The sequence below is a fragment of the Bubalus kerabau genome, chromosome 5, assembly GCF_029407905.1.
Source record: "Bubalus kerabau isolate K-KA32 ecotype Philippines breed swamp buffalo chromosome 5, PCC_UOA_SB_1v2, whole genome shotgun sequence".
Classification (NCBI taxonomy): domain Eukaryota; kingdom Metazoa; phylum Chordata; class Mammalia; order Artiodactyla; family Bovidae; genus Bubalus; species Bubalus kerabau.
The window spans coordinates 89,572,022-89,589,248 of record NC_073628.1 but is presented as its reverse complement, the minus strand read 5'-3'; the positions used below and the strand labels follow the sequence as shown (position 1 = coordinate 89,589,248).

The 17,227-nt window shown below is 35.7% G+C and overlaps 1 protein-coding gene across 3 annotated transcripts in view; it reads left to right on the top strand.

Moving 5' to 3' along the window:
* EXO1 (exonuclease 1) overlaps window positions 1-16,207 on the top strand; it is a 47,108-nt gene extending 30,901 nt beyond the window's left edge. For 2 of the 3 annotated variants that reach the window (XM_055582170.1, XM_055582171.1), the window contains exons 13-15: window positions 3,369-3,470; window positions 8,703-8,896; window positions 11,430-16,207. In XM_055582170.1, the coding sequence (XP_055438145.1) occupies window positions 3,369-3,470; window positions 8,703-8,896; window positions 11,430-11,568 (435 nt within the window). In that variant the 3' untranslated portion in view covers window positions 11,569-16,207. The remainder of the gene's footprint in view (window positions 1-3,368; window positions 3,471-8,702; window positions 8,897-11,429) is intronic. The other variant, XR_008714881.1, reaches the window with a different exon arrangement.
* Window positions 16,208-17,227: the final 1,020 nt, after the last annotated feature.

Sequence of the window (17,227 nt, the reverse complement as noted above, 5' to 3'; positions counted from 1 at the left end):
AATCATCACTATGTGTTCCACTAATAAGTGTCTCAAGTTGTAGAACACTTAAGACCTAAGAATGATAAGCTTATTGAAGTTATTATAAATTTAATATTTAAATCCTTAATATAGTCTTGAATTCAGACAATGTTTGAAACCTTATAACTAAATGACCCTATTAACGTGATGGTGTTTGTCTTAAGTTTTAATACTTAAGAAATATATATATTTTTTTACTCTTATTATTCTTGTTGTAAGTCCCCTTTATGATAAACCAAGATAGTAATGTAAGGGATTTTATATTCTGTTTAAATTAATAAAAGCATCCTAGCCATTTTTTCTTATTCATAAAATAGCTTTATTCTTACTTAAATAAAATCAAAGCTCCAAATAACTACTACTAGTAAGACCCAGTGATGTCATATTTTAAAATGACATGATGGCATAAGAGCATTCTTTAAATCTGAGTTATCTCAAATTTACTAATTTAACATACTTCATTTTATGTTCACAACTGTAGTAACCAAGTTGTAAGAACAATTATAACCTTGGTAATATTTGACAGAATTTTGAGGTCTGATAATCCTGAATATTAAACATCTAATAAACCAGTATGTCTCTGTGTACCTGTGGTCCGTTGCTCAGTTGTGTCAACTCTTTTTCGACCCCATGGACTGTAGCCCACCAGGCTCCTCTGTCCATGGAATTGTCCAGGCAAGAATACTGGAGCGGGTTGCCATTTCCTTCTCCAAGGGATCTTCCTGACCCAGAGATAAAACCCACATCTCTTGTGTCTCCTGCATTGGCAGGCGGATTCTTTACTACTGTGCTACCTGGAAAGTCCAATAAATCAGTATATCTTGTGTTTATCAAAAGGAAAATATTTTATTCAAGTTCCTAAAGGAAACTTGAGTGGTATTGGACTCAAAGAAAAAAGCCTAGTTAAAATGCGGAAACAAATTTTCATTTAGAGAAAGCTGAAATCAGTTAATGTCTTCAAATCCAAAATCCATTCCAGTTTTTTAAGTAAGAGGGGCTTCCCTGGTGGTTCATCTGTAAAGAATCTGCCTGTAATGCAGGAGATGCAGGTTCAGTCCCTGGGTCAGGAAGATCCCCTGGAAAAGAACAGGCAACCCACTTCAGTACTCACCTAGTAAATTCCATGGACAGAGGAGCCTGGTGGGGTACAGTCTGTGGGGTCGCAAAGGAATCGGATGTGACTTGGCAACTAAACAACAACAAAATGCCAAACCAAACCCTGAGGCTTTTGCTTCTTTTCCTGTTCACTCACTTTGTGTTCAGTTCATCCATACTGTTTCAAAGACTGTTTCTTTTAATATGAGCCTCCATTTTAATGTCATCTTTTTCATTTTCCACGTCTTACTGCATTTTTCTCGAGGCACTATTTGGGTTCCATCACAGTTGTTGTTTCTTGAACATCTTTCTTTCTTTTTTTTTTTTTAATTTTATTTTATTTAACTTTACAATATTGTATTGGTTTTGCCATATATCAAAATGAATCCGCCACAGGTATACATGTGTTCCCCATCCTGAACCTTCCTCCCTCCTCCCTCCCCATACCATCCCTCTGGGTCGTCCCAGCGCACCAGCCCCAAGCATCCAGTATCGTGCATCGAACCTGGACTGGCGACTCGTTTCATATATGATATTATACATATTTCAATGCCATTCTCCCAAATCATCCCACCCTCTCCCTCTCCCACAGAGGCCAAAAGACTGTTCTATACATCAGTGTCTCTTTTGCTGTCTCGTATACAGGGTTATTGTTACCATCTTTCTAAATTCCATATATATGCATTAGTATACTGTATTGGTGTTTTTCTTTCTGTGAGGATACTTTCAAGTCCTCTGAACTCCTTTGGGGTATTTTTGTTCCTTTTCCAATAGACATTTTCTGTTTTACTAACTTCGTAAAGCTTTTAGCATGTTTTACTGAGAAGGCTTACCAGCTCACAGCCTAAGAGCTCATCATGCTGACAAAACTCTCCACGTGTCTGTCTTCTGGGCAATCATTTTTGTGCTTACAGTTATAGAAACATAAATTCTCTCCCCTCACCAAAAAAACCCAAACTAAACTAAAAATCTTTCATTAAATCATCTCTTGCCACCAGATGTGGTGAATTTCTCTTAGGATAAAAGGATTAATGGTCAAACAATTGGGACAATAACAGGTAACTTAAAAATTATGTTATCTTTCTTTATTCAGAAAATGTTTTAGAGTGTCACTGACATTTCATTTTGAATATAGTTTTTACTGTATGATTCTGAAGAAAATGCATTGGAGATTTCCATTGGTGGTTCACTGTGAAAAGCAACAACTGTATACTCTATGTTTATTAAGTTCATTAACCCTATTTGAGGTTAATTAATCTTAGGATCTTACTCTTGATCTTTCTTTTAAGAAACAATATAGCCCAGAGTCATCACTACTATGAGCAAGGAATGTTAGTGTTTCTGTAAGTTACAATCCAAATTAAAGGAATATTTTTGACTTTTGGATTGCTTTTTAAGTACATAATGCTATGTAGAATCCCAAGATAAATATATATATATATATTGAATCCTCTTGAAAAATGCAGAAATGTAAAGTCTGCTGAATTTATTTATTTACTTTCTAAAGTCCTTGAAAGGGTACAGCATCACATGGATTCTGTATCCAATGGCTTACGCAAGAAGGTTGCTTAGAAATTTGGCGTGAAGCATGCCATTGTTTCCATGAACATGAGTTGCTTTTCCCCAGATTATTCTGGTTTTGTTGAGCATTGTTCTTTGCTTTGTACACACAGAAGCATATCTCTTGCCTGGATAGAAGTCAATTTCATCTCAGGCATATGTCCGCTCAGTCATGTCCAACTCTTTGTGACCCCATGGACATAGCCCACCAGGCTCCTCTGTCCATGGAATTCTCCAGGCAAGAATACTAGAGTGAATTGCTGTTCCCTTCTCCAGGGGGTCATCCCGACCCAGGAGTCAAACCCGGGTCTCCTGCATTGCAGGCAGATTCTTTACCATCTCAGCCACCAGTCATAAACACCTTCAATTTTAAGAAGAGCTGTGTGCTCCTTCTGGTTCTGGAGACCCCACTTAGAGCTTTTTAATTTATATTTTACACAATTTACTTCTCCAGCTGAAATTTCTTACTAGTTTTCTGTAGTGAGACTGGCAAAGATCATTCTTTCCACATTAATTTTCTTTTATTGTATTTCATGCTTTTAATACCTTTTTTCTTCTGAGAAGTTACATTTTATTTACACTGATTTTTATCAATTTACTTGTTTTATGTTTTGTTGAATATTGGTCAGTTGTCATAAAATCTTGATAGTAAAAATCTAATTTTGCTTTATTTTTCGATCTTGGGGATCTAGGAATCTGATTGCAGTTTTAAGTCACTTGATAAACAAGGTAATCAGAAATCCAAGCTACACTTGTTTCATTTTTCGAAGAAAGACACGCCTCTAAGAAACAAGGTAAAACACTTATATAAATTACTTTTAAATTTCAGAAGCAGGGCATGCTTATTACCAGGAAATATGAATATAAGCAAATTTAAAACTCAAAGTGCCTGTATTCTTATTTACACAAAAATGTCTACCTTCAGATCTTTTAGGACTATATTTGTACTTGATTTGTATCGGGTTGGCCAAAAAGTTCCTTGAGTTTTTAGGTAAAAATAAGAGACACATTTTTCATTTTCACCAAGAACTTTATTGAACAACATATTCATTGTTTTGTTCCACTACCTTCTGCCATTTTCCAGGCAACTTCGTAACTCTATCTTCCCAAAACTTTTTATCATTTTGAGTAAAGAATTGTTCCAGGTACATTATTTTCAAAATTTTATCAAGACCAAAATAAATGAAAATCCGACGTTATAATATCTGAATATGGCAGTTAAATCAGAAAACCAGTCTAGCTGTAAATTTTTGCCTGGTCATCAAAGAAACCTTGTGGTGTCCTGATGGAAGATGACACATTTTCTGTTGACTCTTTTCATCTAGTGCTACTTTCAGTTGGTCCAGCTGGGAGCAGTACTTGTTGGAATTAATTGTTTGGTTTTCCAGAAGGAACTCATAATAAAGGAGTCCTTTCCAATTCCACCATATGCACATCACTTTCTTTGGATAAAGACTGTCCTTCAGTATGGTTGGTAGTTCTTCTGTTCCGTGATCTCTTCTGTTCCACATTGTTGAACAGTGTCTACTTTTGATTGCCTGTCACAATTTGTTTTTATAACGGGATGTTTTAATTATGTTTAAGTAGAAAATCACATGCATAAATACTGTCAAGGTTTTTTTTTTTCACTTATGTGGAACCTAAACTTCAAAGCAATTAAAATAAGCAAGCTGGTGCATATGATTTTCAACATGTGATTTGGATATTTTGAGTATGTGAGCGAGCTATCTCCTGTGTGGTATAACTTTGATCTCAGTTTACATCTCCCTTTGATCATTGTCAACTTGAATTGGTCTACCTGACCGTGGATCTTCGTCTAGCAAGAAATTTTTACCTTTCCTGGAATGAAAAGTGAAAAATGAAAGTGAAAGTTGCTCAGTCATCTCCAACTCTTTGCAACCCCATGAACTATACAGTCCATGGAATTCTCCAGACCAGAATGCTGGAGTGGGTAGCCTTTCCCTTCTCCAGGTGATCTTCCCAATCCAGAGATTGAAGCCAGGTCTCCTGCATTGCAGGTGGATTCTTTACCACCTGAGCCACAAGGGAAGCCCAAGAATACTGGAGTGGGTAGCCTATCCCTTCTCCAGTGGGTCTTCCTGACCCAGAAATCGAACCAGGGTCTCCTGCATTGCAGGTGGATTCTTTACCAACTGAGCTATCAGGGAATAATAAAGTATAATATTGCCAAAAATATTTTTAAAATTCCATCTTCAATATTAAAATGACTGCACAGAAATTCACTATTTTTTTTTTAAGCACACTAATATGAAAGCTGTCACAATGCTATCTAACAAAATTGTTTCAAATGAAGTTATAGACAAGGAAGTGCTATTAGCCATCTTGTGGAAAAAACCTAATGAACATTTTGGCCAACCTAATAGGTGTTTAAGTTGTGAAATTTGCTTTTTTTTTTTTTTCTTTATAGTATATAAAGATCTATTTCATGTACTTAAGTAACATTACTTATAATGACTAAAATATGCCATGGTGTGGGTTTAACTAATTTTCTTATGTTTGTCCTTTACTCTAAACATTTTTGTTATACCAAACAGTACTGCAATGAAGATTTTGTTGATAAATGTTTGAGTACTATACACATTCTTGGTTTTTCATGGGGATGAATTCTGTGGAGTGGTATTACTCGTCCAAGGGCAGGTATGACGTAAAGCTTTGATGTGTATTGTAAAAAGGCCTTCTAGAGACTGGGTCCCTGATCAGTCAAGGGTTTTTTTCATTCAGACTGTATAAATATTTGTGTGCCTGCATAGTGAAAGCTCATAAGTCAAAAGCCCATTTTATGTATTAAGTATCTTGCCAATATCAAAATACTAATTCCTAACTTAAAAATGGGCAAGAGACATGAACAGAGATCACAAAAGCAAAAAGCCCAAGTGGATGATTAACGTATAAAAGCATGTTCAACCTCATTAGTAATCAAATAACACAAATTAAAGTAATAAAATATAATTTCTTACCTCTTATTTTTCCAAAAGTTTTTGATTTACTGATTTTATAAGGGTATAAAGTGCTGAGATGAATAATCACATTTAAGATAGCATAATCCTATTAATTGGTATGATTAATTATCCCAATAATTAATTAATTAGGATAATAATTACTTAAGATAACCATATTGAGGAGAATAAGAATTGCAGTGCCATTTCTGGAAAGCAATTTGAAAGAGTTCAAATAATTTAACCCAGTAAGTACATTCTAGAACTTGAGCCTAAAGAGATAATGAGAATTTAAATACAAGACAACTTATTCTTGCATTGGTTGCAATAGTGAAAAATTGGGGGAAAAAATCTAAATATCTAAAAAATAAATGTGTGAAATACATTAAATACTTTGTTGGTTTTAATGGACATATATTATTTTTCTTATATAAGAAAGCTATATTTATATAGTTAATAATGTTACTTTCTTATGTTTATTTGTAAAAGCATAGAAACTTTACAAATATTTTTAATAAGTAACTAGTACATCTATTTGAAATAAGGTCATATCTCATACTATGTAAATATAAAACTGAAAGATATTAAGGATATAAATGCAAAACATGTAAATATAAAGTGAAAGTTGCTCAGTCATGTCCGACTTTTTGGGGAACCCCAAAAGTATGAGCTGTATAGTCCAAGGACTAGATGTATATGAACTGTATAGTCCAAGGACTTCTTCCAGGCCAGAATACTGGAGTGGGTAACTAGTCTCTTCTCCAGGGATCTTCCCAACCTAGGGATCGAATCCAGGTCTCCTGCACTGCAGACGGATTCTTTACTAGCTGAGCCAACAGGAAATATAAGTTTCTTTTAAAAATCTCTGAGTGAGAAAGACTTTTTCAAACAGATCCTGTGTTGTAAAAATTTCCATATCATTTTTGAATGAAAAGGGAAACCATACTATTAAATAATATGTGTAGCATGGTGTTCTTGTTTGCTTAAATGCTTGAAAATACGCATATTGTATATGTTTGTATGTGTGTGTGTGTGTTAGTCACTTAGTCGTATCCGACTCTGTGACCCAATGGACTGTAGCCCACCAGGCTCTTCTGTCCATGGGATTTAAGAATGCTATAGTGGGTTGCCATTCCCTTCTCCAGGGGATCTTCCCGACCCAGAGATTGAACCTAGATCTCCTGCACTGCAGGCAGATTCTTTACCTTCTGAACCTCCAGGGAAGCCCGTGTTTGTATAATCATGGTAAAAAGTCTGGAAAGATATTAAAATTATTTGCAGTGATAGGACTAAAGATATAGAAAGTACTTTCTCAAAAGAAGATTTACGTCTGAACATTAAACCATCATCTTTTTATTATTATTATATTTTCAGGTTTGCACTGTCAGTGTTTTAACTGACACTTCTGTCTTGGTGACAGCTCCCCAGATGAACCTTCCCTCTTGCTCCCTGGTGTCCATCTTCAGTATATAAAATCAAACTCATCTTTCTTTTTTAACCTGTAACCAGTGCTTCTTAAAGCACTTATCAGCTGTAATAATATTTGTTCTGTGTCACTTAGTTTCAAAACCTTAGGGTTGTCCTCTTTCTTTATAACATCCAGCTGGATCCTTCTTTTTCAAGGGCTAAAGAAAAACAATCAAGACATCTATACCTATCTAAATCCTGTTTCTTTCTCTGTCTTATTTCTTGCTCTCCTTTTTTCCTATCACCAACATCCTAATTTAATATTTCATCTTTCAGGTATGAAGCTGTCCATTCTTTATACACCCTCTACTAGGTTCATCAATTTTAAATCCTTGTTTTATATTACCACACTCATACTGTCCTAAAAAAAAACAGTAACAAAACTTTAATGGCTCCACATTTCTAGCAGCATACAAGTCAATGGATTCAAGGCGCAGATTAAGACAAATATCATATGACATCATTTAATCATGGAATCTTTTTTAAAAAATGATACAAATGAACTGATTTACAAATCAGAAATAGAGTCACAGACATAGAAAACAAACTTACGTTGCCTAAGGGGATAGCGGGGAAAGTAGGGTAGGGATATAAGCTAGGTGTTGGGGATTAATATATACACACTGCTGCTACTGCTGCTAAGTTACTTCAGTCATGTCCAACTCTGTGCGACCCCATAGACGGCAGCCCACCAGGCTCCCCCATCCCTGGGATTCTCCAGGCAAGAACACTGGAGTGGGTTGCCATTTCCTTCTCTAATACATGAAAGTGAAAAGTGAAAGTGAAGTTGCTCAGTCGTATCCGACTCTCAGCGACCCCATGGACTGCAGCCCACCAGGCTCCTCCGCCCATGGGATTTTCCAGACAAGAGTACTGGAGTGGGGTGCCATTGCCTATATAAAATAACAAGGACCTACTGTATAGCAGAGGGAAATATACTCAGTATCTTGTGATAACCTATAAGGGAAAAGAATCTGAAAAGAAGATATGTATAATATATATGTGTGTATAACTGAGTTACTTTGCTGTACCCTTAAAATTAATACAATATTGTAAATTATACCTCAATTAAAAATCAATAGATCAACTTAAATGTCAGTAGAGATCTGTTTAAGTAAATTATGGTACATATATACAATGGAAAAATAAGCAACCTATTCAAAACAAAATTCAGTTCTATATGTGAAATGGAAAAATCTTCAAGATACATTATTTGGTAAAATCAAGATATATTAAGCAAGGAAAAAAAGTACACATTGAAGTATGACACAATTTTTAGTATGCTGCCAGTCATGTGGTGTGTGTGTGTAAATGAATTCAGTCATTGCACAGGAAACCAGTAATAGCAATTGCCTAAAGGCAGTGAGGAAGTAAGAGAGACTCACTTTTCTGTCTTTTCTTTTGTAACTCTTGAATTTAGGTACATGGATCACCTATTAAAAATATTATATAAGTTTTGCAGACCTAAACCCACTTTTGCACATTGATTATAGGTTATTTTTTGTTCCAGTATATAAATAATTTTGTTTCAGTGTATAAAGTTTGAGATTAAAGGTAGTTTGTTTTAACACAGTAGTATTAAAACAAGCATTTAATCTTCAGATTCCTGGGCTGTATAAATCCAGTTCTGTGGACAGTCTTTCTACAACCAAGATCAAACCTTTAGTACCTGCCAGAGCCAGTGGGCTGAGCAAGAAGCCACCAAGCGTCCATAAGAGAAATCATCACAATGCCGAGAACAAGCCAGGACTGCAGATCAAAATCAATGAACTCTGGAAAAATTTTGTATTTAAAAAGTGAGTTACCGTGTTACTGATTCTAAAATAGGATAAATCATTTTTTTTTCTATAATCTTAATTCCTGTCTCCTCTTTCTATTTTCATATGAATCAGTTTCTTTTTCTCTTACCCTAAGAGCTTTAATTTCCTCTGGTCCCTGTAACTGACTCTTTGTAAGAATATGTAGTCTCAGTTTCTGTATCTTCTTTTTAGTGAAAAGATGGCCAAGTGAAAACCTCAGTTCTCAGTCTGGCTTTGGGGTCACTATGTTGTTACGCAAACTACTTTTCCAGGGCTTAAGTGCCTCAGCTTTTTTTCCTTCTAAAAGTTGTTTCAGACTTGAGAATGGAAAGATAATGCTGTATGGTTACTTCTGGACTTAAGGCAGTTTGTTTCCCTAAATTACCTAATCTAAAATGGGAAGAATCAATGAGTTTATGAGTTTATATGATGAATTAGCCAGATTTCTACAGTATATAGCAAACTGTTTTAAGAGAGTTGACCTGGCATATATCTACATTTTTTGAACCGCATTACTTCTGTTAGACAACAAAATTAACCACAGACTAGCATGACTTTATAGTTAATTTATTTTCTTGTTCTTATTACAGCAAATGTGCCAAGAATAAAAGCAAAGAGAAAGGAGTGAGGGAGGTGACTTACATGCGATGATAAGATTAAACTTTCAGTTCAATTCAGTTTATTCGCTCAGTCATGTCCGACTCTTTGTGACCCCATGAATCGCAGCACGCCAGGCCTCCCTGTCCATCACAAACTCCTGGAGTTCACTCAAACTCACGTCCATCGAGTCAGTGATGCCATCCAGCCATCTCATCCTCTGTCGTCCCCTTCTCCTCCTGCCCCCAATCCCTCCCAGCATCAGGGTCTTTTCCAGTGAGTCAACTCTTCGCATGAGGTGGCCAAAGATTAAACTTTACCTAGTAGATATTGTTATCACAATCAGTTGAGATAGTATTAGTGGAAATACTTTGTAATAAGTGCTGGACAATTATCTTTTACTTACATTGTGTAAAGTCTAGATTAAACCATATAGCAGCAGTTCTCAAGCTTTTTGCCTTTAGGAACACTTTATAGTCTTAAAAATTACTGAGAGCCCAAAAGTACTTTGCTTTATGTGGGTTATATCTGTTTTTAATCTGTTATTAAAAGGGACATTTAGAAAATATTTGTTTATTTTAAAATAACAACAATCTCATTTCATCTTAAAATTGATAGTATATTTTTACAAAACTATGTTTTTCAAAACAAAAGTGAGAATGACATTGTTTTACATTTTTGCAAATCTTTTCTGTCCAATTTAATGTAACTGAACTGCATTCTTATATCTGCTTCTTTGTTTGATTTGTTATGTTTTGGTTGAGTTATATGAAGAAAATCTGGTCCCACATGTAAATGCACTTTAGCATAATAGCATTTTTTATTTAATTTTAATTTTTCTTCTTTTATATTACACTAAAACTCAGTACGTGGTAGTTTCTCAAAAGTTGTAATATAGGATATGAAACCATATTAATTGATTTTTATATATTACAGTCTACTGGCTCATATTGTATTTTGGAGTTCATCTTTTACTCATTCATAATTTTATGACATTGGTGTAAATCATTTGAAAAATGTGGACTTACTGAGTTGTGCTTATCTTTCAATTGTTGACACATTTCATTATATAATATTTTTAAAAATCACAGTCTTGCCAGCAGTCTTTTAAATATTGGGAAGGTGTCAAGGGGCAGATATAAGTTTTCCAAAATTCTAATTTTCACTGGAAAGCTTGAATTTTTGTCTCTGGCAACTAATGCTGTTAGGTTTTTTTTTTTTCCCTTAGAAATAACAAACAATCTCTGTTCATTTTAGAGAAGCCCTTTGCTAAATACTTAAATTTGCATTTCCATAGTGAGACTGACTTTTCTTTTAGTACTATCAATATTTCTTAAACAGTTTGGTGATACTGTGTTGATTCATTGTCAGCAGCTTTACTTACTATCAACACAAGTGTCCTTTTTTAGATTATTGATACAAGAGTCAGCACAATATGAAAAGTAGATAAAGTCTAAATACTATTATGAAAATAGTTTTAAATATTACAAACCCCCCAGAAGGGTCTTGGGAATAGGATTAGTTTTTATAGACGTAGAACTTCCTTCCCAAAGTTGGGAGCAGGGAAGGAGTGAAAAGTAGGGCTTAAACGTTTGTTCATGCTTCACTCGCGCTGCTTCTCAGCCAGACTTGAGAAGGACACTAGAAAGAAAAAAACTAAAGTTTGTTTACTGAGATCCTTCTACCTTAGCGAGTACGGTGTGGTACCTACTTTGAAAGATGATTTAGAAAGCAGGAACGGGTACTAAGAAGCAAAGCTCAAATTCTGTGGGGCATACTCAGAGGAGAATTTGATTGTGTTACATGATGAATTGAGGGAAATTATACGGTAGAGGTTCTTATCCTCTTTATATACCTCTATTTTGTCCAGGCAGATTATTCTCTAATAAACACTACCATAAAAACACCAAATTCATTTTATTATATTTTGCAGAGATTCTGAAAAGCTTCCTTCTTGTAAGAAGCCAGATCCCCTGTCTCCAGTCAAAGATAACATCCAGCTAACTCCAGAAGAAGAGGATATATTTAACAATTCTGAATGTATGCTTGTTCAGAGAGCGCTATTCCAGTAAACGCAAGCAGCTGGGAGACTGTTGCCTGCAAGAGAATCTCTATCAATTTCAAGTCCTGTTTGGAAATGAGGCCATTCTGAAAGATTTGTTCTTAGATCTATGCTATTTATTTTAAATAGAACACAATTTTTTATAATAATTTTGTAACTGTTCTTGTTTGGCTTTTTATATTTTTATAAGAAGCTAACTAGAGAAAGAACTTTGGAAATCTACTCTCCGACTTCCCCTCTGGTCCAGCGGCTAAGACTCCTTGCACCCAATGCAGGGGACCTGGGTTCAACCCCTGATCAGGGAACTAGATCCCACTTGCCACAACTAAGGGTCCCCATGCTGCAACTAGGTCCCAGTGCAGCCAAAATAAATAGTTTTAAAACAAAAATCTATTCTAAAGATTTCTATAATGTTGTCAAATACAAAGATGGTAAATGGAAAACCACAATTCTGTGATCATTTTATACTATAAGAAATTACTATACTTTTCCATGTTTTCATTTTTTTTCACCTGCCTTTCCTGTCTTTCAGGGTTGAATTGGAAATATGGTTGCTGGGATGGGAGGGGTAGTTGGAAGGGTTAAAGATCACTGCATAAATGGGACAGTGCTCTATCATCCCTGAAGAGCTTGGTAGGTTACAGATTGACAGTGAAGGAAAATTGCTTTCAGCATCATATGAAAGGAACTACTTATATCATTCATATTCTTAAACTTCCAAAATAGCCTGTTTCTCTTGTATATCTGTTTTGAAGTGTAAGCTAAAAATTCCTTAACTTATATTTAAAACTTATGTCCTAGGTGTGATGTAAGATATTACTACTAAAGCTACAGAATCGATGATTTGTCCATACTCTGCAAAGAAATAGATGGGAACCAAAACCAGGTATGCAAGTGAAGATCTGAAGTAAGGAAGTGAAGTGACAGTCTGACCAGAAGTAAAACAATTATAAAAGTGTCTGAGATATAGAGGATAAATGAAAGGGATTCAGAGCAGTTTAATTTTTAAATGAGACTTAGTAGAGGACTTGGATAAAGAGTCCAAGTGGAAAAAAACACAATGTTTTAAGAAACAGCATAAAAATTTTAAATGGAGACAGTTTTTTTTCTCAAAATCTGGAAAAAGCTATACAAAGAACAAAAGCAAAATTGAACTTTCTGTGAATATTTCCTATTACAGAACAAATTAAGAAAGGGAAATGGCAACAGTGCTGTAGTTTTTCAGTCTCCGAACCCCCACATAACCGCAACTGGATGACAAAGCCAAAATACCAATGAACAACATTACAACAAATTCAGATGGCATCATATATTTAAATCCCAAAATGTAAGTAGGTGAAGACAAGCCACCAACAGCCACAAGACTGCAAGGAGGCACTGACATCTATATGGGAGAAGTAGAGAATGGCAATAGGTCATCTAATGGACATGAGAACAGAACTTAAACAGAATAATTGTTGAAACACAGAGCAGACCAAGTTGCAAACAGCATTTAAAACTGTTATGCAGTCCAATGGTAAGTAAGTGCAAGAGGCCTGCAATTATATCTGAAGGACTGAAGCAGTGTAGTCCATATGAACTTTTGAGATGATTTACCGTATTTGCCAAGGCTCCCTTCTAGGGGAACAGGGTCCCCCACAGAAGAGAAACTGCTGGCAAGTAAAACAAAAGCTTGAGTGGGAAAGAGACAGTAGACACAAAGGAAGAGGAATAGTTGACCAAGAAATCTCAGGAGAATACTGTCTGAGTATACTTTTTGAACACTGAGAAAGCAGCAACAGCAGCAAAACAGCTGAGAAGCTCCCATGAGCCATGCCTGCTCAAAGTTTAGGAAATTTATTTTTACTTAAAAAGAAACTACAGAAAAATGTTTAGGTCAGTCCTTTACAAAACTGATTTAAAGACTCAAGCAGTATAACATCTCTACAAATAATGAAAACCTACCAGAAAGGCCCACTGAGCTGATCAAAACCAGTGTATTTGAAAATGTGCTAAAAGTTAAGGAAATGCTATAGAATATGAGGGAAATTTAGAACTGGAAAAAGTCAGAGGGGAAAAAAAAGGCAAGCTCAGGAAAGCATTAGAAATAAAAATTTCAGAAATTAAAGCTAGAAGGAACACAAGCAAATAATCATACAGATAGATGATGCCTTAAATAGGTAAAAAAAAAACCAAAATGGAAAAAACACCTTAAAAGATTAGCAAGTCACAGATATTGAAGATGGAGCAGAAGGTCTAATATACAGATAATAAGAGTCTCTGAAGAAAAAACAACCTATAATTTCAGCAAAATTTTAAATTTTAAGATTTGAAACAATATTTTTAAAATGCACTCTTACACCCAGGATTATTGATCCCAAACAGCTAACACCAAGATGTAAGCAACAAGCTACTTTAAAGAAGGAAAAATCCTCTGGGTAGGCAAGGACAGTGAATGACATGTAAGAAAAATAATAATAATCATGAGATTTTTCCACAATTATTCTTTATACCTGAAGAAATTGAGTAATGTGTTAAAGATACTCAAGGGAAAATGTAAGCAAAGGATTTTATATTCAACAAAATCAACTTTCAAGTATAAAGAATACAAACATCTATCAAACAAGGATTTGGAAATTATTGCTCACTTAAGCTCTTCCTGAGAAATCAGAAAATAACCAAAATAACTGGAGAAATAGCACCATAAAGATTGATGATGACCATCAAACATAGTGACTTATACAACTAAAAATGAGAGCTAAAAGGGAAATATGATATTCAATGACTGTGTGCCCAGATGATATAGATAGTACAGCTACAGAGAAGAGACCATATGCAAAACATTTGGTTTAGTTTGAAGTAGTCTGATAATTGTTATTTTAGGACTGTTGTGTATATAATGTGGGATAGGGTAAACAAGTATTTGTGGGATATTTTAATTCATCCCCAAGTTTTCTTGAGAACCAAGATTCTTCCCCACCCCCAAGATTCTTAATGTCTAGGAAAAAGGAGATTAAGACAAAATACAGAACAGCTTAATTTTTTTAAATGTAGTTATAAACTTGAGTTGGAAGTACTGGTAAACTTATGAATGTATATGCACACATACTATATATGCACACATATACATATATGTGTATGTGTACATACATAGAGCTTCCCTGGTAGCTTAGATGGTAAAACGTCTGCCTACAATGCAGGAGACCTACCCACACATACTAAAGAGACCCAGGAAAAAGTAACCAATCCTGTACCAATGAGCATCCCAATCACTAGTCTTAATATACCACTTTTTACTGAAAGAAATGAGAGCTTGGAAAAGACGTATAAAAGGCAAGCCTGGGATATCTTGTTAAAACAGAAGCCTTTAGTGAGTAATATGTAATTTCAGAAATGATTAAGGAGACACCTGAAGAGGACCCCACTCTCCAAACATGGGTGATTTTGATCTTGAAAAGATAGGAACTGTCCTTTGTTTGATCCCATCATAAACATATTTTTAAAAATTGGTCACTTTCGGAAGATGACAGAGTATCAATGCATTATCATGAATATGGGAAAGTAAAAGGAGAAATATCAGGCATTCCCCCTATCTTTATACTGTATACTTTATACTCCAGGCAAGAATACTGGAATGGGTTGCCATTTCCTTCTCCAAGGGATCTTCCCAACCCAGGAATCAAACCTGGGTCTCCTGCATTGCTGGCAGATTCTTTACCAACTGAGCTACAAGGAATGCCCATCTTTATACTGTACCAGTGGGTTACCGGAGAAGGCAATGGCACCCCACTCCAGTACTCTTGCCTGGAGAATCCCATGGACGGAGGAGCCTGGTGGGCTGCAGTCCATGGGGTCGCTGAGTCGGACATGACTGAGCGACTTTACACTTTCATGCATTGGAGAAGAAAATGGCAACCCACTCCAGTGTTCTTGCCTGGAGAATCCCAGGGACGGTGGAGCCTGGTGGGCTGGCGTCTATGCGATCGCACAGAGTAGGACACGACTGAAGCGACTTAGCAGCAGCAGCAGCAGCAGTGGGTTACCAAACAGAAGATAAATCTCTTTTTATTGCTCTAACAATGAAAAAGAGATATTACTGTTTTGCAGTCCCCAGTGGATTAATGGATTTAGGTTTAGAGTGTCAGCTGCTGTTAACATTGTAACTAGACATTTCATTTCTCTTAATGAAAGAACTTAGCATCCTCTAGTCTTGCCACGGGATTGGAGATGAGACATCATTCCTCTGGATCCAACTGCAGAATTGCAGAAAATACAGAGGACAGAGGAAATAGGGAACTGCAACCTGAGTGTGCAATTAGCAAAATTCAGACAGCAAGAAATTACACATTAAATGCCCTTGGATTCTCAACAGATGAATTTTAAGGAAAGGGAGAGGAAAATTCCATATTAAAAAAAGGACAAAACTAAATTATTTAGGGAGGCCCACTCTGGTGATTAGACAATAAGAGAAATATAAGGAAGTGATAACTATAAAATTTAGGGTGGTGGTTACAGGGAGTTCAGTAGTGTCCAACTCTTTGTGACCCTATGGACTATAGAGTTCATGGAATTCTCCAGGCCAGAATACTGGAGTGGATAGGATTTCCCTTCTCCCAGGGATCTTCCCAACCCAGGGATTGAACCCAGGTTTCCCGCATTATGACAAGGTTTGCTCATAATAGCTTATTAGGGTATCGATGTCAGGAAGTAAAATGGTGGCCTTCTAATTTATTAGGCCATTTACTTGATTTGTGTGGCCCTTCATATTCTGTTTTTTTCATTTATGTAAATATTTGTTAAAATGTTTACAATGTTGTATTGGTTTCTGCCATACAACAGTTTTTTAAAATCATATTATTTTAATAGTATTCCATCAAATTGAAAATATGATTGTAAGAGGCATCATTAATTTATGTACCATTGGGAATAAACTCCATCAACTTTAAGGTATACACTGTTCTTAAAAATGTTAAAATATGTGCCTTAGACTAGAGGCCCTGCCACAATTCAGTGATACACGTCCTGTGCCTTGTGTGCGGAATCAAGCAACTATCTTCACTTCCAAAAGTTAACTGGACAATCGGCACCAGACAACCTCTGTTCTTGAAAGACATGAAGCACAGCTGAAAGTACAAGGAGGAAAAGATGGGATAAAGTGACAACAAATTGAACTCAGTCTCACTTCCCTATGTAGGTCCCATTCTCTCTTCTTTTGGGGTTCCAGCTGCACACATTAGAAAGCTATAAGTTGTCACACAGCTATTAGGGCTGTTACGTTTACTTTCTACTCCGTTTTTCAGTTTGGGTAATTGCTATGAACCCATTTTCTAGTTAACCAATTCTTTCCCTGACTCTTCATCTGGGTTATTCTGCTTTTTGTTTTTATTTCTTGTATTTCTAACTTACAGTTTCTGTCTCTCTGCTGACATTCCTCCAACCCGCTCATGCACATATGGTCCATATTTTACACAAGGCATATTAACTATAGTTATTTTAAATACTTTGTCTGATATTTCTAGTATCTGGGTCATATCTGACTCTGGTTCTGCATCTTGTGTCTTGAAAGTGTTTTCATTTTCCTTGTTTTGTGTGTGTGTGTATCATGTTTTCTGATTGACTTGTATGCCATATATTGATATAGGAAAGTAGTGACCGAAGTAAATAGTACACTTGGAAATGAGCATGCATCT